Genomic DNA, 24,526 nt, shown 5'->3' with positions numbered 1-24,526 from the left:
GAGACACACATGCAGACACAGAAAGAGGGAGAGAAACAGAGAGACAGAAACAGAGAGAAAGAGATAGAGACAGAGAGAAAGGGAGAGAAACAGAGGCAGAGCAAGAAATAGAGAGACAGAAAAAAAGATGGCAAAGAGACATAGAGAGAGGGTGAAAGAGAGAGAAAAAGATAGAGACAAACAAACAAAGGTTTAGAGACGGGAAAGAGCAGAGACACCGATGTTTTCTGTTACATGGTGATGTGTGTTTTTAAGTCCCTGCTATTCTGAAGTGGGGTGACCTGCTGGGAGCTGCCTCACAGGGAGTTGGGGTAGGGGTCCTCAACAGACTGTGAGCATTATAAAGACCCCCAGTACCTGGTCACAGGCCTGGGGGAGTTCAGGTGAACTCTCCATTGTATCTGACCATGCAGCTTTATAGCGAGGACTCCTGGATCTCATCCTCAATTGTGCAGCTCAACCCCTGGCAATGTCGGAACAAACAGCAACTTTTCTGGTGCCAGTCACAAACAAACAAGATTGATTGATTTCTTTCAGCACAAGCATTAACACACGCTTTGCCTTTGTCCCAGGACAGCTTTGTTATTTAATCTCCCTCTGCCCCTATCAAACACCTTCCCCTTTGTTCTCTCTCCCACCCCCTTCCCTTCACTTGCTTAAAACCCATTACATTTCTAACCTTTGCCAGTTCTGATGAAGGGGGTCACTGACCTGAAACGTTAACTCTGCTTCTCTCTCCACAGATGCTGCCAGACCTGCTGAGCATTTCCAGTAACTTCTGCTTTTATTTCAAGATTTATTGAATTCAGTTGTTGCAGTGGGACTGGAACCCGGAGCCAGTAGCATCACCATTCGGTCACTGTTGCTGACAGGGCAGAGACTAAGGGGTGTGTTTCATTACTCAGGTGAACCCATTTGGCTCTCATTTCAGGAGATTGGGTGTAGATGTTGATATCTGACCTGTGGCCTCCAATGATTTCCATCTGAGATTAATGGGAGCAGCAAACTTGTAAAATTTGCCTGATTGGTGACCGGTACTGAGGCAAACTGCCACACCGAACCTTTCCCCTGGGAGTCAGGATCCGTAACTCAGTGAGGTCCTCCAGACATTCCTACCAGCCTCACTGAGCTGCCAGCGCTGATCCCTGCCCGCCTCCGGTGCCAGTTTGTAAAATTAGTTCCATAACTAATCAGGAATAAAAGCATTTCTCTACAGCAGGGGCCTTGCTGATTTCTGGCAACAAATGCCTCAGCCCAATGACTGCTCCAGTTTCTGGAATTGCTGTTCTTGTCCCTTACACAATGCTTTCATGAACATTGTGAACTCTCACACTCCCTCTCTCTGTCTCTCTCACACTCCCTCTCTCTGTCTCTCTCACACTCTCTGTCTGTCTGTCTCTCACTCAGACTGTCTCTCACATTCTCACTCTCTTCCTTTTGTCTCTGTCCCTGTCTCTCTTTGCCTCTCTCCTTCCTTCTGCATCTCTGTCTCTTTTGCTCTCTATCTCTATGTCTGTCTCTCTTTCTTTTTCTTACTACATATATCTTTTTCCTCTGTTTCTCTGTCTCTCTCTCTCAATGTCTGTCTGTCTGTCTCTCTGTTTCTGGCTGTCTCTATCTCTCTTTCTCTCTATATATATCTCACTTTTTCTCTCTATTTCTCTGTCTGTCTCTATCTCTCGTTCTGCTTCTTTCTCTGTCTGTTTGGCTGTCTTTCTCTGCCTCTGCTCCTCTCGCTGTCTGTCTGTCTGTCTCTCTCACGCCCTCAATCTCCGTTTCTCTCTCTCTCTCACCAACCCGGCCCTCCCATCACCGCACCCTGAGTTCTCTATGCGAACCATGGAAAGTACAAAGGCAGTGAATGCTCTACAATCCCAAAGACTAGACCCCAACAATGCAAAGCTCCAGATAGGATTATATAGAATAGTACAAAACAGAAACAGGTTATTTGTCCCAAAAGATCAATCTATCCAATTCCATTGGTCAAACAAAATGCAGCACCAGGCAACAGTCACATCTTGAACACACTCACACACACACGCTCACACACACACACACACACACTCACACACACACACTCACACTCACACACATACTCACACACTCACACACATACTCACACTCACACACACACACACACACACACTCACACACACACACTCACACACATACTCACACACTCACACACATACTCACACTCACACACACACACACACACACACTCATACTCACACACATTCTCACACTCACTCACTCACACTCACACTTATACTTACTCACACGTACTCACACTCATAGTCATACTCACACACTCTCACACATGCTCGCACACATACTCACACTCACAAGCACACTTATACTCATACTCACACTCACACACACACACACACACACTCACACACATACTCACACACACACACACATACTCACACACTCACACACACACACACACTCACACACACATACTCACACACTCACACTCACACACACACACACTCACACACACACACTCACACACACACTCACACACATACTCACACACATACTCACACTCACACACACACACACACTCACACACACACTCACACACACACACACACACACACACACACACGCATACTCACACTCATACTCACACACACTCATACTCACACTCACACACACTCACAAGCACACTTATACACATACTCACACACACACACTCACACACACACTCACACACACACTCACACGCATACTCACACTCATACTCACACACACTCATACTCACACTCACACACACTCACAAGCACACTTATACACATACTCACACTCACACACACACACACACATACACACACACACTCACACTCACACACATACTCACACACATACTCACACACACACACACACTCACACACACACTCACACTCATACTCACACACACACTCACACACACATTCACACGCATACTCACACTCATACTCACACTCACACACGCTCACAAGCACACTTATACTCATACTCACACTCACACACACACACACATACTCACACACACACTCACACACATACTCACACACTCACACACATACTCACACACACACACTCACACACATACTCACACACACACTCACACTCACACACACTCACACACTCATACTCACACACACACACTCACACACTCACTCATACACTCACACACTCACAATCACACACACTCACACTCACATGCACACTTACACTCACACACATACTCACACTCACACATGATCACATACTCACACTCACACATTCACATACACACACACACACACTCACAATTACACACACACTCACACACACATACTCACAATTACACACACACTCACACACACATACTCATACTCATACTCACACTCATTCTCACACTCACACTCACACACACACACTCACACATACTCTCACACACACACTGACTCTCAAACACACACACTCTCACACACGCTCACATACTCTCACACACACACACTCCCAGTGCTAACACCAACACATCTATGATGATAATAGGCAAAAACAATAACAAATGTCATTTGTATAGCGCTGTTTAACATAGTAAACCGCCCCAAGTTGCATCACAGGAGCGATTATCAAACAGATTTTGACATCGAGCCACTTAAGGCAATATTAGGGTCAGGTGATCAAACACTTTTTCAAAGAGGTAGATTTTAAAGAGTGACTTCAGGGAGGAGAGACCAGGAGAGAGGTGGAGTAGTTTAGGGAGGGGATTCCGGACAGGAGAGAGGTGGAGTGGTTTAGGGAGGGGATTCCGGACAGGAGAGAGGTGGAGTGGTTTAGGGAGGGGATTCCGGACAGGAGAGAGGTGGAGTGGTTTAGGGAGGGGATTCCGGACAGGAGAGAGGTGGAGCGGTTTAGGGAGGGGATTCCGGACAGGAGAGAGGTGGAGTGGTTTAGGGAGGGGATTCCGGACAGGAGAGAGGTGGAGTGGTTTAGGGAAGGGATTCCGGACAGGAGAGAGGTGGAGTGGTTTAGGGAGGGGATTCTGGACAGGAGAGAGGTGGAGTGGTTTAGGGAGGGGATTCCGGACAGGAGAGAGGTGGAGTGGTTTAGGGAGGGGATTCCGGACAGGAGAGAGGTGGAGTGGTTTAGGGAGGGGATTCCGGACAGGAGAGAGGTGGAGTGGTTTAGGGAGGGGATTCCGGACAGGAGAGAGGTGGAGTGGTTTAGGGAAGGGATTCCGGACAGGAGAGAGGTGGAGTGGTTTAGGGAGGGGATTCCGGACAGGAGAGAGGTGGAGTGGTTTAGGGAGGGGATTCCGGACAGGAGAGAGGTGGAGTGGTTTAGGGAAGGGATTCCGGACAGGAGAGAGGTGGAGTGGTTTAGGGAGGGGATTCCGGACAGGAGAGAGGTGGAGTGGTTTAGGGAGGGGATTCTGGAGCTTCTAACAGGCCAAATACTGTTTTTGTGTTTTTTTAAATCATTGACTGAATGAGTTTAGCAAAAATGAAAAGTGAGTGCAGAGGAGGCACGAAAAGGAGGAGTGCCTCGGTGTGCTGTGTGAGCAGGTGATGCACTGCCAGTTTGCTGCTGCAGTTCCTCGTACAGTGCGTGTCTGATTGCCACCACTGTGAAGCAGGGATCTGTGGAACAGAGATCAGACCCTTGTGCTGGTGCTGGAGATTGAGACACTTTTATCCTGGGATAGGGTTATCCTGGAGCGAGTGGAAATTGAGGCCCACTCTGAACGCCCAGGGACCCCCTTTCTGCTCCGAGTCCTCCAATAGCTCTTCAGCTATCTTAGAGAGTGTTAGGAGAATGCTAGAACAGGTCTGTCAGGGGTACAACAGAGGCACTGGCGGGGTTTAGAGAACTCATGAGTGCCAACTGTATAGGGAAATCAGAGCTCCAGTCATTGTTAGGGTTCCCACTAGAGATCATCATCACTAATAAAGAAAGATAGGAACACGAGACTGTCAAATAAACAGAGACTTCAGCACAGCTTCCTGATTCAGCACAGCTACCAACATTCTGGTATAACAGGCAGGAAAAGCCCATCCAGGCTGCCTGACAGGTGCCTGAAGCAATGTGGTTAAACATCCTGACAATCAGCCATCAGGTGGAAGCAAAAAACCCAGATAGAAACCCACGGACAATCAGGGGAAGAGTTCCTTTTCATTCCCATTCGGCAATGGAATCTACCCTGACCATCCCTGTCTTTAACGGGCATTCTACACACCTTATATCATACAGGATAGCGCCCCAGACATAAACCCATTCAGGCAGGAACAAGTCCAGCCAGAAACCCAGCCATGGTCACATCCCCTCTCCCTATCTCTGTAATCTCCTCCAGCCCACAACCCTCCGAGATATCTGCTCTCCTCCAATTCTGGCCTCTTGAGCATTCCTGATTTTAATCACTCTACCATCAGCTACCGTGTCTTCAGCTGCCTGGGCTCCAAGCTCTGGAATTCCCCCCTAAACCTCTCCACCTCTCTCTCCTCCTTTATAACACTCCTTAAAACCTACCTCTTTGACCAAGCTTTTGGTCACCTGACCGAATATCTCCTTACGTGGCTCAGCATCACATTTTGCTATACTAAGCTCCTGTGAAGCAACTTGGGACGTTTTATTACATTAAAGGAGCTATAGAAATACAAGTTGTTGTTGGTGTTGTCCAGTCAGGAACAGGCCCAGCTCTCTCTTCAGTGTTTACAGAGTGGAGACTCGCTCCACCAGCCATTCATGGGGTTATTTACCTCACCTCGGGAGGGTCCCAATCCCACGTGGGATGAGTGCAATGAAAGTACCAGCCTCTGGTCACATGGCCCTCACTATCACTGCACCCAGGGAGACACAGTGCCCATTTCAGGGGGGTAAATGCCTCACAATTAGACCCAGAATATCATTGCCTGAGAGGGAAGGGCAAATGCTTACACCCCCAGGCAGTGTCCAAACCCTCTACACCCACACACAGCTCATACCCACCCCCACCCCAAGACACGCCCCACACCCACCCACACACACCCCAGACACACACTGACACATCTTCCACCCACATACCCTCTTCACCCCCACACACCCACACACACACACACCCCTCATACCCACCCACACCCACAAACCCACAAACCCACAAACACACCCACACCCACACACACCCCCCACACCCACACCCCACACACACCCTCCACACCCCCCCCCCCACACCCACACCCCACACACACCCTCCACATCCCCCCCTACACCCACACCCCACACACACCCTCCTCCACCCACACACACAGACACACTCCTGCGCGCTCACTGACAGGCATCTCAAACAGAGGACACCCTCCAGAGTCACAGCAACTCAATTAAGAACAGCTCAAACTATCTCCATCATTCAGCAGTCTGTGTTAGGGCTCCCAGCGCTGTAACAGGGTTGATTTACTGTTTGCCCTGTGATTGGTGAATTTCTCACCAGGACCATCACTGCCCTGAGGTGTCAGCTTGTGTGTGTGTTCTATTCCGGGAGGCTACTCCACAATCACAGTGCAGTCATTATCTTTACTCAATGACTGTCAGTATGGAGTTACCTAAAGTCACTGCACCTCCCGGAGGGTCAATCTCAGCATCTGACCCTGTCCTCTGGCAGCTCCGCACACTAACACACCGAGCAACACTCACATCCTCCAGTATAACTTCACTCAGTGTCACTCACCGCTGCCTCTAAGCTCTGTGTCTGGGCCAGGAGCAGGACAGCTGGAAGTAGCCAGCAGAACATCAAGCAAAACATCGGCTCGACTCTTCCAGTGTCTGGACTTTACATTGAGATAGTGACCACAGCACCCAGGTGGAGAAGATCGCTGTAGGGAATGTTCTGCCTCTTCTGGCTCCTCCAGCAGCTTTGTTGAAGTAAAGTTACAGAGTGGAGCTGTTCCTCAGTGAGTCGGAGCAGAGATTGCCAGTGCCTGGGAAACTGCTGTCTCTTTCCAGTTTACACTCCGCCCACTCTCAGCTCCAGCCTTAAAACACATTGCACAGGGAGAAGGGAATCAGCATTAACCCTTCGGGGACTGGCTCCATTTTCAACAAAGGAATGACTTGCATTTATATGGCACTTTTCATGACCACTGGGCACCTCAAAGCACTTTCCAGGCAATGAAGTATTGTCACTGTTTAATGTGGGAAACATCACCCAATTTGTACATGACAAGCTCCCACAGCAATGTGAAAATGACCAAAGAATCTTGTTTTGGTGATTTTTGGTTGAGGGATAGATGTTGTGTAGGACACCAGAGAGAAGTCACCTTTCAAATAGTGCCATAGGATCTTGTGCATTCATGTGAGAGTTGAGAAAGATCCCTCGATTTAATATCGCATCGGAACAGCAGCACCTCCACCTGTGCAGCACTCCCTCAGTACTGACCCTCCGACAGTGCGGCGCTCCCTCAGTACTGACCCTCCGACAGTGCGGCGCTCCCTCAGTACTGACCCTCTGACAGTGCGGCGCTCCCTCAGTACTGACCCTCCACCAGTGCAGCACTCCCTCAGTACTGACCCTCCAACAGTGCAGCACTCCCTCAGTACGGATCCTCTGACAGTACAGCACTCCCTCAGTACTGACCCTCTGACAGTGCAGCTCTACCTCAGTACTGACCCTCTCACAGTGGAGCACTCCCTCAGTACTGACCTTCTGACACTGCAGCACTCCTTCAGTACTGACCCTCCGACAGTGCAGGACTCCCTCAGGACTGACCCTCCGACAGTGCAGCACTCCCTTAGTACTGACCCTCCGACAGTGCAGCACTCCCTCAGTACTGACCCTCCGACAGTGCAGCACTCCCTTAGTACTGACCCTCCGACAGTGCAGCACTCCCTCAGTACTGACCCTCTGACACTGTGGCACTCCCTTATTACTGCACTGGGAATGCCAACATGGATTTTGTGCTGGAGACTTTGGAGTGGGTTTGGAACCCACAATCTCATACTTCCGAGGTGAGATTGCTGGCCACTGAGCCCCTGCTGACCTGTATTTTGGATGGTTTAACACCCAGGGGATAACAATTTGATTTTTTAATGTACTATAGAAACCTTGAGACTCACGAAGGATTAAAATAAAGTAGAAAAATGTAGAATATTTTAAGTCACACTGTTTTAGTTAGCAAACTCCTTGTGTTTGAAATGGTTACACTATTGATTTTATATTGGAGGCTCTGGTGTTTGATCATTATACAAACTCCCTCTGTGACAAAGCATTGATTCCTCCAACAAAAGAAATATTCTTCCTAAATTCTTTCTCACCAAAGTTCTCCACACTGGTTAGGTTCTTCCAGCATATATATTATATACATCTCAGTGATATGGATTTGTCTATCAGCAGCACAGTATCAGATGAGGCAAATGCGTATGTGCAACGACATTAGTAATGTAACAGTTTCAACAGTGAGGATGTGTCGAAAAACCTTTGAAGTGAGTGCTGAAAATGGAGCCAGTCCCCGAAGGGTTAATGCTGATTCCCTTCTCCCTGTGCAATGTGTTTTAAGGCTGGAGCTGCTGGAAGGAGCTGAGAGTGGGCGGAGTGTAAACTGGAAAGAGACAGCAGTTTCCCAGGCACTGGCAATCTCTGCTCCGACTCACTGAGGAACAGCTCCACTCTGTAACTTTACTTCAACAAAGCTGCTGGAGGAGCCAGAAGAGGCAGAACATTCCCTACAGCGATCTTCTCCACCTGGGTGCTGTGATCACTGTCTCAATGTAAAGTCCAGACACTGGAAGAGTCGAGCCGATGTTTTGCTTGATGTTCTGCTGGCTACTTCCAGCTGTCCTGCTCCTGGCCCAGACACAGAGCTTAGAGGCAGCGGTGAGTGACACTGAGTGAAGTTATACTGGAGGATGTGAGTGTTGCTCGGTGTGTTAGTGTGCGGAGCTGCCAGAGGACAGGGTCAGATGCTGAGATTGACCCTCCGGGAGGTGCAGTGACTTTAGGTAACTCCATACTGACAGTCATTGAGTAAAGATAATGACTGCACTGTGATTGTGGAGTAGCCTCCCGGAATAGAACACACACACAAGCTGACACCTCAGGGCAGTGATGGTCCTGGTGAGAAATTCACCAATCACAGGACAAACAGTAAATCAACCCTGTTACAGCGCTGGGAGTCCTAACACAGACTGCTGAATGATGGAGATAGTTTGAGCTGTTCTTAATTGAGTTGCTGTGACTCTGGAGGGTGTCCTCTGTTTGAGATGCCTGTCAGTGAGCGCGCAGGAGTGTGTCTGTGTGTGTGGGTGGAGGAGGGTGTGTGTGGAAGGGAGTGTGGAGGGGATGTGTTCGTGGATGTGGATGGGTGTGTCTATGGGGTGTATGGGCTCAGTGTGGGTATGGGCTGTGTGTGGGTGTGTGGGTGTGTGCAGAGGGTTTGTGGGTGGAGGGGTAGAGGGTGTGTCAGTGTGTGAATGGGGTGTGTGTGGGTGGGTGTGGGGCGTGTCTTGGGGTGGGGGTGGGTATGAGCTGTGTGTGGGTGTAGAGGGTTTGGACACTGCCTGGGGGTGTAAGCATTTGCCCTTCCCTCTCAGGCAATGATATTCTGGGTCTAATTGTGAGACATTTACCCCCCTGAAATGGGCACTGTGTCTCCCTGGGTGCAGTGATAGTGAGGACCATGTGACCAGAGGCTGGTAATTTCATTGCACTCATCCCACGTGGGATTGGGACCCTCCCGAGGTGAGGTAAATAACTCTATTTATATCGAATCAACAATCTGTGTTTCAATATCTTTGATTATTTAAAAGTCCTTTGTAACGATCATTTTCTTTCCCTGATAATTAAAAGAGAATGAGAATTGTCTGCAGTAACTCATTTTACTCTCATGATTAAACCTTTGAAAATTTGATGCTTTCACATTAAATTTCAGACAATAAATGTTGGTTTATTTTTGCCAGCTTAACATGAGACAGTTCCTAAGGCCCCTACTGCTGAACGGAGTGTTACTGAGCGGAGTGTTACTGAGCGGAGTGTTACTGAGTGGGGTGTTACTGAGTAGAGTGTTACTGAATGGAGTGTTACTGAGCGGAGTGTTACTGAGCGGAGTGTTACTGAGCGGAATGTTACTGAGTGGAGTGTTACTGAGTGTAGTGTTACTGAGCAGAGTGTTACTGAGTGGAATGTTACTGAGCGGAATATTACTGAGCGGAGTGTTGCTGAGTGGAGTGTTACTGAGTGGAGTGTTACTGAGTGTAGTGTTACTAAGCAGGGTGTTACTGAGTGGAATGTTACTGAGGGTGGTGTTACTGAGTGGAGTGTTACTGAGTGGAATGTTACTGAGTGGAATGTTACTGAGCGGAGTGTTACTGAGTGAAGTGTTACTGAGTGGAGTGTTACTGAGCGGAGTGTTACTGATTGGAGTGTTCCTGAGTGGGGTGTTACTGAGCAGGGTGTTACTGATTGGGGTGTAACTGATTGGAGTGTAACTGAGTGGAGTGTTACTGACTGGAGTGTTACTGATTAGAGTGTTACTGAACGGGGTGATACTGAGTGTAGTGTTGTTGAACGGAATGTTACTGAGCGGAGTGTTACTGAGTGGAGTGTTACTGAGGGGAATGTCACTGAGCAGGGTGTTACTGAGCGGAGTGTTACTGAGCGGGGTATTACTGAGCGGAGTGTTACTGAGTGGAGTGTTACTGAGCAGAGTGTTACTGACCAGAAAGTTACTGAGCGGAGTGTTACTGAGTGGAGTGTTACTGAGCAGAGTGTTACTGACCAGAAAGTTACTGAGCGGAGTGTTACTGAGTGGAGTGTTACTGAGCAGAGTGTTACTGACCAGAAAGTTACTGAGCGGAGTGTTACTGAGTGGAGTGTTACTGAGTGGAATGTTACTGAGCGGGGTGTTACTGAGCGGAGTGTTACTGAGTGGAGTGTTACTGAGTGGAATGTTACTGAGCAGAGTGTTACTGAGTGGAATGTTACTGAGCGGTGTGTAACTGAGTGGAGTGTTACTGAGCGGAGAGTTACTGAGTGGAATGTTACTGAGCGGAATATTACTGTGCGGAGTGTTGCTGAGTGGAGTGTTACTGAGTGGAGTGTTACTGAGTGGAGTGTTACAGAGTGTAGTGTTACTAAGCAGGGTGTTACTGAGTGGAATGTTACTGAGGGTGGTGTTACTGAGTGGAGTGTTACTGAGTGTAGTGTTACTAAGCAGGGTGTTACTGAGTGGAATGTTACTGAGGGTGGTGTTACTGAGTGGAGTGTTACTGAGCAGAATGTTACTGAGTGGAGTGTTCCTGAGTGGGGTGTTACTGAGAAGAATGTTACTGATTGGAGTGTTACTGAGCAGAGTGTTACTGATTGGAGTGTTACTGATTGGAGTGTAACTGAGTGGAGTGTTACTGACTGGAGTGTTACTGATTGAAGTGTTACTGAGAGGAGTGTTACTGAGAGGCGTGTTACTGAGCAGAGTGTTAAGGAGCGGAATGTTACTGAACGGAGTGTTACTGAGTGGAGTGATACTGAGAGGTGTGTTACTGACTGGAGTGTTACTGAGCAGAGTGTTACTGATTGGAGTGTTACTGACTGGAGTGTTACTGATTGGAGTGTTACTGAGCAGAGTATTACTGAGCGGAATGTTACTGAACGGACTGTTGCTCAGTGGAGTGTTACTGAGTGATGTGTTACTAAGCGGAATGTTACTGAGTGGAGAATTACTGAACGGAATGTTACTGAGCGGTGTGTTACTGAGCGAGAGTTACTGATAGGCGTGTTACTGAGCGGAATGTTACTGAGTGGAGTGTTACTGAACGGAATGTTACTGAGTGGAGTGTTACTGAGAGGAGTGTTACTGAGAGGTGTGTTACTGAGCAGAGTGTTACTGAGCGGAATGTTACTGAACGGAGTGTTACTGAGTGGAGTGTTACTGAGCAGAGTGTTACTGATTGGAGTGTTACTGATTGGAGGGTTACTGAGTGGAGTGTTACTGAGCAGAGTGTTACTGAGCGGAATGTTACTGAACAGAGTGTTACTGAGTGGAGTGTTACTGAGCAGAATGTTACTGAGTGGAGAATTACTGAACGGAATGTTACTGAGCGGTGTGTTACTGAGCGAGAGTTACTGATAGGCGTGTTACTGAGCGGAATGTTACTGAGTGGAGTGTTACTGAACGGAATGTTACTGAGTGGAGTGTTACTGAGAGGAGTGTTACTGAGAGGTGTGTTACTGAGCAGAGTGTTACTGAGCGGAATGTTACTGAACGGAGTGTTACTGAGTGGAGTGTTACTGAGCAGAGTGTTACTGATTGGAGTGTTACTGATTGGAGGGTTACTGAGTGGAGTGTTACTGAGCAGAGTGTTACTGAGCAGAATGTTACTGAATGGAGTGTTACTGAGTGGAGTGTTACTGAGAGGCGTGTTACTGAGCAGAGTGTTACTGAGCGGAATGTTACTGAACGGAGTGTTACTGAGTGGAGTGTTACTGAGCAGAGTGTTACTGAGCGGAATGTTACTGAACGGAGTGTTACTGAGTGGAGTGATACTGAGAGGTGTGTTACTGACTGGAGTGTTACTGATTGGAGGGTTACTGAGTGGGGTGTTACTGACTGGAGTGTTACTGATTGGAGTGTCACTGAGAGGAGTGTTACTGAGTGGAGAGTTACTGAGTGGAGTGTTACTGAGTGGAGTGTTATTGATTGGAGTGTAACTGACCGGAAGGTTACTGAGCGGAATGTTACGGAGTGGAGAGTTTCTGATTGGAGTGTTACTGATGCTCTCACATTAAATTTCAGACTGTAAATGCTGGTTTAGTTTTGCCAGCTTAACATGTGACAGTTCCTAAGGCCTCTACTGCTGAGTGGAGTGTTACTGAGTGGAGTGTTACTGAGCGGAGTGTTACTGATTGGAGTGTTACTGAGTGGAGTGTTGCTGTGCGAAGTGTTACTGATTGGAGTATAACTGAGTGTAGTGTTACTGACTGGAGTGTTACTGATTGGAGTGTTACTGAGAGGAGTGTTACTGAGAGGAGTGTTACTGAGCGGAATGTTACTGAACGGAGTGATACTGAGTGGAGTGATACTGAGAGGAGTGTTACTGACTGTAGTGTTACTGAGCAGAGTGTTACTGATTGGAGTGTTACTGATTGGAGTTTTACTGATTGGAGTGTTACTGAGTGGAGTGTTACTGAGTGGAGTCTTACTGAGCGGAATGTTACTGAGCGGAATGTTACTGACCAGAAAGTTACTGAGCGGAATGTTACTGAGTGGAGTGTTACTGAGTGGAGTGTTACTGAGTGGAATGTTACTGAGTGGAATGTTACTGATTGGAGTGTTACTGAGTGGAATGTTACTGATTGGAGTGTAAGTGAGTGGAGTGTTACTGACTGGAGTGTTACTGAGCGGAGTGTTACTGAGAGGAGTGTTACTGAGAGGCGTGTTACTGAGCAGAGTGTTACTGAGCGGAATGTTATTGAGTGGAGTGTTACTGAGTGGAATGTTACTGAGTGGAATGTTACTGATTGGAGTGTAAGTGAGTGGAGTGTTACTGACTGGAGTGTTACTGATTGGAGTGTTACTGAGAGGAGTGTTACTGAGAGGCGTGTTACTGAGCAGAGTGTTACTGAGCGGAATGTTACTGAGTGGAGTGTTACAGATTGGAGTTTTACTGATTGGAGTGTTACTGAGTGGAGTGTTACTGAGCGGGGTGTTACTGAGCGGAATGTTACAGAGTGGAGTGTTACTGAGTGGAGTGTTACTGAGCAGAGTGTTACTGAGTGGAATGTTACTGATTGGAGTGTAACTGAGTGGAGTGTTACTGACTGGAGTGTTACTGATTGGAGTGTTACTGAGAGGAGTGTTACTGAGAGGCGTGTTACTGAGCAGAGTGTTACTGAGCGGAATGTTACTGAACGGCGTGTTACTGAGTGGAGTGATACTGAGAGGTGTGTTACTGACTGGAGTGTTACTGAGCAGAGTGTTACTGATTGGAGTGTTACTGACTGGAGTGTTACTGATTGGAGTGTTACTGACTGGAGTGTTACTGATTGGAGTGTTACTGAGCAGAGTATTACTGAGCGGAATGTTACTGAACGGACTGTTGCTCAGTGGAGTGTTACTGAGTGATGTGTTACTGAGCGGAATGTTACTGATAGGCGTGTTACTGAGCGGAATGTTACTGAGTGGAGAGTTACTGAACGGAATGTTACTGAGCGGAGAGTTACTGAGTGGAGTGTTACTGAGAGGTGTGTTACTGAGCGAGAGTTACTGATAGGCGTGTTACTGAGCGGAATGTTACTGAGTGGAGTGTTACTGAACGGAATGTTACTGAGTGGAGTGTTACTGAGAGGAGTGTTACTGAGAGGTGTGTTACTGAGCAGAGTGTTACTGAGCGGAATGTTACTGAACGGAGTGTTACTGAGTGGAGTGTTACTGAGCGGAATGTTACTGAGTGGAGAATTACTGAACGGAATGTTACTGAGCGGTGTGTTACTGAGCGAGAGTTACTGATAGGCGTGTTACTGAGCGGAATGTTACTGAGTGGAGTGTTACTGAGCAGAGTGTTACTGAGCGGAATGTTACTGAACGGAGTGTTACTGAGTGGAGTGTTACTGAGAGGCGTGTTACTGAGCAGAGTGTTACTGAGCGGAATGTTACTGAACGGAGTGTTACTGAGTGGAGTGATACTGAGAGGTGTGTTACTGACTGGAGTGTTACTGAGCAGAGTGTTACTGATTGGAGTGTTACTGATTGGAGGGTTACTGAGTGGGGTGTTACTGACTGGAGTGTTACTGATTGGAGTGTCACTGAGAGGAGTGTTACTGAGTGGAGAGTTACTGAGTGGAGTGTTACTGAGTGGAGTGTTACTGATTGGAGTGTAACTGACCGGAAGGTTACTGAGCGGAATGTTACGGAGTGGAGAGTTTCTGATTGGAGTGTTACTGATGCTCTCACATTAAATTTCAGACTGTAAATGCTGGTTTAGTTTTGCCAGCTTAACATGTGACAGTTCCTAAGGCCTCTACTGCTGAGTGGAGTGTTACTGAGTGGAGTGTTACTGAGCGGAGTGTTACTGATTGGAGTGTTACTGAGTGGAGTGTTGCTGTGCGAAGTGTTACTGATTGGAGTATAACTGAGTGTAGTGTTACTGACTGGAGTGTTACTGATTGGAGTGTTACTGAGAGGAGTGTTACTGAGAGGAGTGTTACTGAGCGGAATGTTACTGAACGGAGTGATACTGAGTGGAGTGATACTGAGAGGAGTGTTACTGACTGTAGTGTTACTGAGCAGAGTGTTACTGATTGGAGTGTTACTGATTGGAGTTTTACTGATTGGAGTGTTACTGAGTGGAGTGTTACTGAGTGGAGTCTTACTGAGCGGAATGTTACTGAGCGGAATGTTACTGACCAGAAAGTTACTGAGCGGAATGTTACTGAGTGGAGTGTTACTGAGTGGAGTGTTACTGAGTGGAATGTTACTGAGTGGAATGTTACTGATTGGAGTGTTACTGAGTGGAATGTTACTGATTGGAGTGTAAGTGAATGGAGTGTTACTGACTGGAGTGTTACTGATTGGAGGGTTACTGAGTGGAATGTTACTGAGTGGAATGTTACTGATTGGAGTGTAAGTGAGTGGAGTGTTACTGACTGGAGTGTTACTGAGCGGAGTGTTACTGAGAGGAGTGTTACTGAGAGGCGTGTTACTGAGCAGAGTGTTACTGAGCGGAATGTTACTGAGTGGAGTGTTACTGAGTGGAATGTTACTGAGTGGAATGTTACTGATTGGAGTGTAAGTGAGTGGAGTGTTACTGACTGGAGTGTTACTGATTGGAGTGTTACTGAGAGGAGTGTTACTGAGAGGCGTGTTACTGAGCAGAGTGTTACTGAGCGGAATGTTACTGAGTGGAGTGTTACAGATTGGAGTTTTACTGATTGGAGTGTTACTGAGTGGAGTGTTACTGAGCGGGGTGTTACTGAGCGGAATGTTACAGAGTGGAGTGTTACTGAGTGGAGTGTTACTGAGCAGAGTGTTACTGAGTGGAATGTTACTGATTGGAGTGTAACTGAGTGGAGTGTTACTGACTGGAGTGTTACTGATTGGAGTGTTATTGAGAGGAGTGTTACTGAGAGGCGTGTTACTGAGCAGAGTGTTACTGAGCGGAATGTTACTGAACGGCGTGTTACTGAGTGGAGTGATACTGAGAGGTGTGTTACTGACTGGAGTGTTACTGAGCAGAGTGTTACTGATTGGAGTGTTACTGACTGGAGTGTTACTGATTGGAGTGTTACTGACTGGAGTGTTACTGATTGGAGTGTTACTGAGCAGAGTATTACTGAGCGGAATGTTACTGAACGGACTGTTGCTCAGTGGAGTGTTACTGAGTGATGTGTTACTGAGCGGAATGTTACTGATAGGCGTGTTACTGAGCGGAATGTTACTGAGTGGAGAGTTACTGAACGGAATGTTACTGAGCGGAGAGTTACTGAGTGGAGTGTTACTGAGAGGTGTGTTACTGAGCGAGAGTTACTGATAGGCGTGTTACTGAGCGGAATGTTACTGAGTGGAGTGTTACTGAACGGAATGTTACTGAGCGGAGTGTTACTGAGTGGAGTGTTACTGAGAGGTGTGTTACTGAGCAGAGTGTTACTGAGTGGAATGTTGCTGAACGGAGTGTTACTGAGTGGAGTGATACTGAGAGGTGTGTTACTGACTGGAGTGTTACTGAGCAGAGTGTTACTGAGCGGAATGTTACTGAGCGGAATGTTACTGTACAGAAAGTTACTGAGCGGAATGTTACTGAGTGGAGTGTTACTCAGTGGAGAGTAACAGAGCAGAGAGTTACTGATTGAAGTGTTACTGAGCAGAGTACTACTGTTGCTTTCACATTAAATTTAAGACAATAAATGCTGGTTTCGTTTTGCCAGCTTAACATGTGACATTTCCTGAGGCCTCTATTGCTGAGCAGATTGTTACTGAGCGGTGTGTTACTGAGTGGAGTGTAACAGATAGGAGTTTTACTGATTGGAGTGTTACTGAGTGGAGTGTTACTGAGCGGGGTGTTACTGAGTGGAGTGTTACTGAATGGAGTGTTACTGAGTGGAGTGTTACTGAGTGGAATGTTACTGAGTGGAGTGTTACTGAGTGGAGTGTTACTGAGCAGAGTGTTACTGAGTGGAATGTTACTGAGTGGAGTGTTACTGAGTGGAGTGTTACTGAGCAGAGTGTTACTGAGTGGAATGTTACTGAGCGGAGTGTTACTGAGTGGAATGTTACTGTGCGGAATATTACTGAGCGGAGTGTTGCTGAGTGGAGTGTTACTGAGTGGAGTGTTACTGAGTGGAGTGTTACTGAGTGTAGTGTTACTAAGCAGGGTGTTACTGAGTGGAATGATACTGAGGGTGGTGTTACTGAGTGGAATGTTACTGAGCGGGGTGTTACTGAGCGGAATGTTACTGAGCGGAATGCTACCTAGTGGAGTGTTACTGAGTGGAGTGTTACTGAGCAGAGTGTTACTGAGTGGAATGTTACTGAGCGGAATATTACTGAGTGGAGTGTTACTGAGTGGAGTGTTACTGAGTGGAGAATTACTGAACGGAATGTTACTGAGCGGTGTGTTACTGAGCGAGAGTTACTGATAGGCGTGTTACTGAGCGGAATGTTACTGAGTGGAGTGTTACTGAACGGAATGTTACTGAGTGGAGTGTTACTGAGAGGAGTGTTACTGAGAGGTGTGTTACTGAGCAGAGTGTTACTGAGCGGAATGTTACTGAACGGAGTGTTACTGAGTGGAGTGTTACTGAGCAGAGTGTTACTGATTGGAGTGTTACTGATTGGAGGGTTACTGAGTGGAGTGTTACTGAGCAGAGTGTTACTGAGCGGAATGTTACTGAACGGAGTGTTACTGAGTGGAGTGTTACTGAGAGGCGTGTTACTGAGCAGAGTGTTACTGAGCGGAATGTTACTGAACGGAGTGTTACTGAGTGGAGTGTTACTGAGCAGAGTGTTACTGAGCGGAATGTTACTGAACGGAGTGTTACTGAGTGGAGTGATACTGAGAGGTGTGTTACTGACTGGAGTGTTACTGAGCAGAGTGTTACTGATTGGAGTGTTACTGATTGGAGGGTTATTGAGTGGGGTGTTACTGACTGGAGTGTTACTGATTGGAGTGTCACTGAGAGGAGTGTTACTGAGTGGAGAGTTACTGAGTGGAGTGTTACTGAGTGGAGTGTTACTGATTGGAGTGTAACTGACCGGAAGGTTACTGAGCGGAATGTTACGGAGTGGAGAGTTTCTGATTGCAGTGTTACTGATGCTCTCACATTAAATTTCAGACTGTAAATGCTGGTTTAGTTTTGCCAGCTTAACATGTGACAGTTCCTAAGGCCTCTACTGCTGAGTGGAGTGTTACTGAGTGGAGTGTTACTGAGCGGAGTGTTACTGATTGGAGTGTTACTGAGTGGAGTGTTGCTGTGCGAAGTGTTACTGATTGGAGTATAACTGAGTGTAGTGTTACTGACTGGAGTGTTACTGATTGGAGTGTTACTGAGAGGAGTGTTACTGAGAGGAGTGTTACTGAGCGGAATGTTACTGAACGGAGTGATACTGAGTGGAGTGATACTGAGAGGAGTGTTACTGACTGTAGTGTTACTGAGCAGAGTGTTACTGATTGGAGTGTTACTGATTGGAGTTTTACTGATTGGAGTGTTACTGAGTGGAGTGTTACTGAGTGGAGTCTTACTGAGCGGAATGTTACTGAGCGGAATGTTACTGACCAGAAAGTTACTGAGCGGAATGTTACTGAGTGGAGTGTTACTGAGTGGAGTGTTACTGAGTGGAATGTTACTGAGTGGAATGTTACTGATTGGAGTGTAAGTGAGTGGAGTGTTACTGACTGGAGTGTTACTGATTGGAGGGTTACTGAGTGGAATGTTACTGAGTGGAATGTTACTGATTGGAGTGTAAGTGAGTGGAGTGTTACTGACTGGAGTGTTACTGAGAGGAGTGTTACTGAGAGGCGTGTTACTGAGCAGAGTGTTACTGAGCGGAATGTTACTGAGTGGAGTGTTACTGAGTGGAATGTTACTGAGTGGAATGTTACTGATTGGAGTGTATGTGAGTGGAGTGTTACTGACTGGAGTGTTACTGATTGGAGTGTTACTGAGAGGAGTGTTACTGAGAGGCGTGTTACTGAGCAGAGTGTTACTGAGCGGAATGTTACTGAGTGGAGTGTTACAGATTGGAGTTTTACTGATTGGAGTGTTACTGAGTGGAGTGTTACTGAGCGGGGTGTTACTGAGCGGAATGTTACAGAGTAGAGTGTTACAGAGTGGAGTGTTACTGAGCAGAGTGTTACTGAGTGGAATGTTACTGATTGGAGTGTAACTGAGTGGAGTGTTACTGACTGGAGTGTTACTGATTGGAGTGTTACTGAGAGGAGTGTTACTGAGAGGCGTGTTACTGAGCAGAGTGTTACTGAGCGGAATGTTACTGAACGGCGTGTTACTGAGTGGAGTGATACTGAGAGGTGTGTTACTGACTGGAGTGTTACTGAGCAGAGTGTTACTGATTGGAGTGTTACTGACTGGAGTGTTACTGATTGGAGTGTTACTGACTGGAGTGTTACTGATTGGAGTGTTACTGAGCAGAGTATTACTGAGCGGAATGTTACTGAACGGACTGTTGCTCAGTGGAGTGTTACTGAGTGATGTGTTACTGAGCGGAATGTTACTGATAGGCGTGTTACTGAGCGGAATGTTACTGAGTGGAGAGTTACTGAACGGAATGTTACTGAGCGGAGTGTTACTGAGTGGAGTGTTACTGAGAGGTGTGTTACTGAGCGAGAGTTACTGATAGGCGTGTTACTGAGCGGAATGTTACTGAGTGGAGTGTTACTGAACGGAATGTTACTGAGCGGAGTGTTACTGAGTGGAGTGTTACTGAGAGGTGTGTTACTGAGCAGAGTGTTACTGAGTGGAATGTTGCTGAACGGAGTGTTACTGAGTGGAGTGATACTGAGAGGTGTGTTACTGACTGGAGTGTTACTGAGCAGAGTGTTACTGAGCGGAATGTTACTGAGCGGAATGTTACTGTACAGAAAGTTACTGAGCGGAATGTTACTGAGTGGAGTGTTACTCAGTGGAGAGTAACAGAGCAGAGAGTTACTGATTGAAGTGTTACTGAGCAGAGTGCTACTGTTGCTTTCACATTAAATTTAAGACAATAAATGCTGGTTTCGTTTTGCCAGCTTAACATGTGACATTTCCTGAGGCCTCTATTGCTGAGCAGATTGTTACTGAGCGGTGTGTTACTGAGTGGAGTGTAACAGATAGGAGTTTTACTGATTGGAGTGTTACTGAGTGGAGTGTTACTGAGCGGGGTGTTACTGAGTGGAGTGTTACTGAATGGAGTGTTACTGAGTGGAGTGTTACTGAGTGGAATGTTACTGAGTGGAGTGTTACTGAGTGGAGTGTTACTGAGCAGAGTGTTACTGAGTGGAATGTTACTGAGTGGAGTGTTACTGAGTGGAGTGTTACTGAGCAGAGTGTTACTGAGTGGAATGTTACTGAGCGGAGTGTTACTGAGTGGAATGTTACTGTGTGGAATATTACTGAGCGGAGTGTTGCTGAGTGGAGTGTTACTGAGTGGAGTGTTACTGAGTGGAGTGTTACTGAGTGTAGTGTTACTAAGCAGGGTGTTACTGAGTGGAATGATACTGAGGGTGGTGTTACTGAGTGGAATGTTACTGAGCGGGGTGTTACTGAGCGGAATGTTACTGAGCGGAATGCTACCTAGTGGAGTGTTACTGAGTGGAGTGTTACTGAGCAGAGTGTTACTGAGTGGAATGTTACTGAGCGGAATATTACTGAGTGGAGTGTTACTGAGTGGAGTGTTACTGAGTGTAGTGTTACTAAGCAGGGTGTTACTGAGTGGAATGTTACTGAGGGTGGTGTTACTGAGTGGAGTGTTACTGAGCGGAATGTTACTGAGCGGAATATTACTGAGTGGAGTGTTACTGAGTGGAGTGTTACTGAGTGTAGTGTTACTAAGCAGGGTGTTACTGAGTGGAATGTTACTGAGGGTGGTGTTACTCAGTGGAATGTTACTGAGCGGAGTGTTACTGAGTGGAGTGTTACTGAGTTGAGTGTTACTGATTGGAGTGTTACTGATTGGAGTGTAACTGAGTGGAGTGTTACTGACTGGAGTGTTACTGATTGGAGTGTTACTGAGAGGAGTGTTACTGAGCGGAATGTTACTGAACAGAGTGATACTGCGTGGAGTGATACTGCGAGGAGTGTTACTGACTGGAGTGTTACTGAGCAGAGTGTTACTGATTGGAGTGTTACTGATTGGAGTGTTACTGAGTGGAGTGTTACTGACTGGAGTGTAACTGAGAGGAGTGTTACTGAGCAGAGTATTACTGAGCGGAATGTTACTGAACGGACTGTTGCTCAGTGGAGTGTTACTGAGTGACGTGTTACTGAGCGGAATGTTACTGAGCGGAGTGTTGCTCAGTGGAGTGTTACTGAGTGGCGTGTTACTGAGCAGAGAGTTACTGATAGGCGTGTTACTGAGCGGAATGTTACTGAGCGGAGTGTTGCTCAGTGGAGTGTTACTGAGTGGCGTGTTACTGAGCGAGAGTTACTGATAGGCGTTTTACTGAGCGGAATGTTACTGAGTGGAGTGTTAATAAACGGAATGTTACTGAGCGGAGTGTTACTGAACGGAATGTTACTGAGCGGAGTGTTACTGAGTGGAGTGTTACTGAGCGGAGAGTTACTGATTGGAGTGTTACTGGCGGGCAAGATACTGAGCGGAATGTTCCGAACGGAGTGTTACTGAGCGGAGTGTTACTGACCAGAAAGTTACTGAGCGGAATGTTACGGAGTGGAGCGTTAGTGAGTGGAGTGTTACTGATTGGAGTGTTACTGAGTGGAGAGTTACTGAGTGGAGTGTTACTGAGTGGAGTGTTACTGATTGGAGTGTTACTGAGTGGGGTGTTACTGAGTGGAGAGTTACTGAGTGGAGTGTTACTGAGTGGAGTGTTACTGATTGGAGTGTTACTGTGCGAAGTGTTATTGACGGGCAAGTTACTGAGCGGAATGTTACGGAGCGGAGTGTTACTGAGTGGAGTGTTACTGAGTGGAGTGTTACTGATTGGAGTGTAACTGAGTGGAGTGTTACTGAGTGGAGTGTTACTGATTGGAGTGTAACTGAGTGGACTGTAACTGAGCGGAGAGTTACTGAGTGGAGTGTTTCTGACCGGAAGGTTACTGAGCGGAATGTTACGGAGTGGAGAGTTTCTGATTGGAGTGTTCCTGATGCTCTCACATTAAATTACAGACTATAAATGCTGGTTTAGTTTTGCCAGCTTAACATGTGACAGTTCCTAAGGCCTCTACTGCTGAGTGGAGTGTTACTGAGTGGAGTGTTACTGAGCGGAGTGTTACTGAGCGGAATGTTACTGACCAGAAAGTTACTGAGCGGAATGTTACTGAGTGGAGTGTTACTTAGTGGAGAGTAACAGAGCAGAGAGTTACTGATTGAAGTGTTACTGAGCAGAGTACTACTGTTGTTTTCACATTAAATTTAAGACAATAAATGCTGGTTTCGTTTTGCCAGCTTAACATGTGACATTTCCTGAGGCCTCTATTGCTGAGCAGAGTGTTACTGAGTGGACTGTTACTGAGTGGAGTGTTACTAAGCAGGGTGTTACTGAGTGGAATGTTACTGAGGGTGGTGTTACTGAGTGGAGTGTTACTGAGTGGAATGTTACTGAGTGGAATGTTACTGAGCGGAGTGTTACTGAGTGGAGTGTTACTGAGTGGAGTGTTACTGAGCGGAGTGTTACTGATTGGAGTGTTCCTGAGTGGGGTCTTACTGAGCAGAGTGTTACTGATTGGAGTGTTACTGAGTGGAGTGTTACTGATTGGAGTGTTACTGATTGGAGTGTAACTGAGTGGAGTGTTACTGACTGGAGTGTTACTGAGAGGTGTGTTACTGAGCAGAGTGTTACTGAGCGGAATGTTACTGAACGGAGTGATACTGAGTGGAGTGATACTGAGAGGTGTGTTACTGACTGGAGTGTTACTGAGCAGAGTGTTACTGATTGGAGTGTTACTGATTGGAGTGTTACTGACTGGAGTGTTACTGATTGGAGTGTTACTGAACGGAGTGTTACTGACTGGAGTGTTACTGAGTGGAGTGTTACTGAGCGGAGTGTTACTGATTGGAGTGTTACTGAGTGGAGTGTTACTGATTGGAGTGTAACTGAGCAGAGTATTACTGAGCGGAATGTTACTGAACGGACTGTTGCTCAGTGGAGTGTTACTGAGTGACGTGTTACTGAGCGGAATGTTACTGAGCGGAGTGTTGCTCAGTGGAGTATTACTGAGTGGCGTGTTACTGAGCAGAGAGTTACTGATAGGCGTGTTACTGAGCGGAATGTTACTGAGCGGAGTGTTGCTCAGTGGAGTGTTACTGAGTGGCGTGTTATTGAGCGAGAGTTACTGATAGGCGTGTTACTGATTGGAGTGTTACTGAGCGGAGTGTTACTGAGTGGAGTGTTACTGAGCGGAGAGTTACTGATTGGAGTGTTACTGACGGGCAAGATACTGAGCGGAATGTTCCGAACGGAGTGTTACTGAGCGGAGTGTTACTGACCAGAAAGTTACTGAGCGGAATGTTACGGAGTAGAGTGTTATTGAGTGGAGTGTTACTGATTGGAGTGTTACTGAGTGGAGAGTTACTGAGTGGAGTGTTACTGATTGGAGTGTTACTGTGCGAAGTGTTATTGACGGGCAAGTTACTGAGTGGAGTGTTACTGACCGGAAGGTTACTGAGCGGAGAGTTACTGATTGGAGTTTTACTGACGGGAAAGATACTGAGCGGAATGTTCCGAACGGAGTGTTACTGAGTGGAGTGTTACTGAGCAGAGTGTTACTGATTGGAGTGTTACTGACTGGAGTGTTACTGATTGGAGTGTTACTGAGAGGAGTGTTACTGAGAGGAGTGTTACTGAGCAGAGTGTCATTGAGCGGAATGTTACGGAGTGGAGTGTTATTGAGTGGAGTGTTACTGATTGGAGTGTTACTGAGTGGGGTGTTACTGAGTGGAGAGTTACTGAGTGGAGTGTTACAGAGTGGAGTGTTACTGATTGGAGTGTAACTGAGTGGACTGTAACTGAGTGGAGAGTTACTGAGTGGAGTGTTACTGACCGGAAGGTTACTGAGCGGAATGTTACGGAGTGGAGAGTTTCTGATTGGAGTGTTCCTGATGCTCTCACATTAAATTACAGACTATAAATGCTGGTTTAGTTTTGCCAGCTTAACATGTGACAGTTCCTAAGGCCTCTACTGCTGAGTGGAGTGTTACTGAGTGGAGTGTTACTGAGCGGAATGTTACTGAGCAGAATGTTACTGACCAGAAAGTTACTGAGTGGAATGTTACTGAGTGGAGTGTTACTCAGTGGAGAGTAACAGAGCAGAGAGTTACTGTTTGGAATGTTACTGAGCGGGGTGTTACTGAGCGGAGTGTTACTGAGCGGAATGTTACTGAGTGGAGTGTTACTGAGTGGAGTGTTACCGAGTGGA

General features: G+C 46.9%; 2 protein-coding genes across 3 annotated transcripts in view; one reads left to right on the top strand and one right to left on the bottom strand.

Annotated features, from left to right (window-relative positions):
* The window catches only part of LOC137371494 (collagen alpha-1(IV) chain-like), a 230,441-nt gene extending 223,463 nt beyond the window's left edge, over positions 1-6,978 (bottom strand). Inside the window, exon 1 of the mRNA XM_068034182.1 lies at positions 6,680-6,978. Coding sequence (XP_067890283.1) covers positions 6,680-6,754 — 75 coding nt within the window. The 5' untranslated portion in view covers positions 6,755-6,978. The remainder of the gene's footprint in view (positions 1-6,679) is intronic.
* Positions 6,979-8,541: 1,563 nt separating this feature from the next.
* Positions 8,542-24,526, top strand: part of LOC137371492 (collagen alpha-2(IV) chain-like) — a 288,991-nt gene continuing 273,006 nt past the window's right edge. The window contains exon 1 of one of the 2 annotated variants that reach the window (XM_068034179.1): positions 8,542-8,821. The gene's annotated coding sequence lies outside the window, so the exon portion shown is untranslated. Of the gene's footprint in view, positions 8,822-9,554; positions 9,691-24,526 lie in introns of those variants that run through there. The other variant, XM_068034180.1, reaches the window with a different exon arrangement.

This window comes from Heterodontus francisci, chromosome 6, assembly GCF_036365525.1.
Source record: "Heterodontus francisci isolate sHetFra1 chromosome 6, sHetFra1.hap1, whole genome shotgun sequence".
Lineage (NCBI taxonomy): Eukaryota > Metazoa > Chordata > Chondrichthyes > Heterodontiformes > Heterodontidae > Heterodontus > Heterodontus francisci.
The sequence above is the reverse complement of the archived record's forward strand: the minus strand, read 5'-3'. Positions and strand labels throughout refer to the sequence as shown.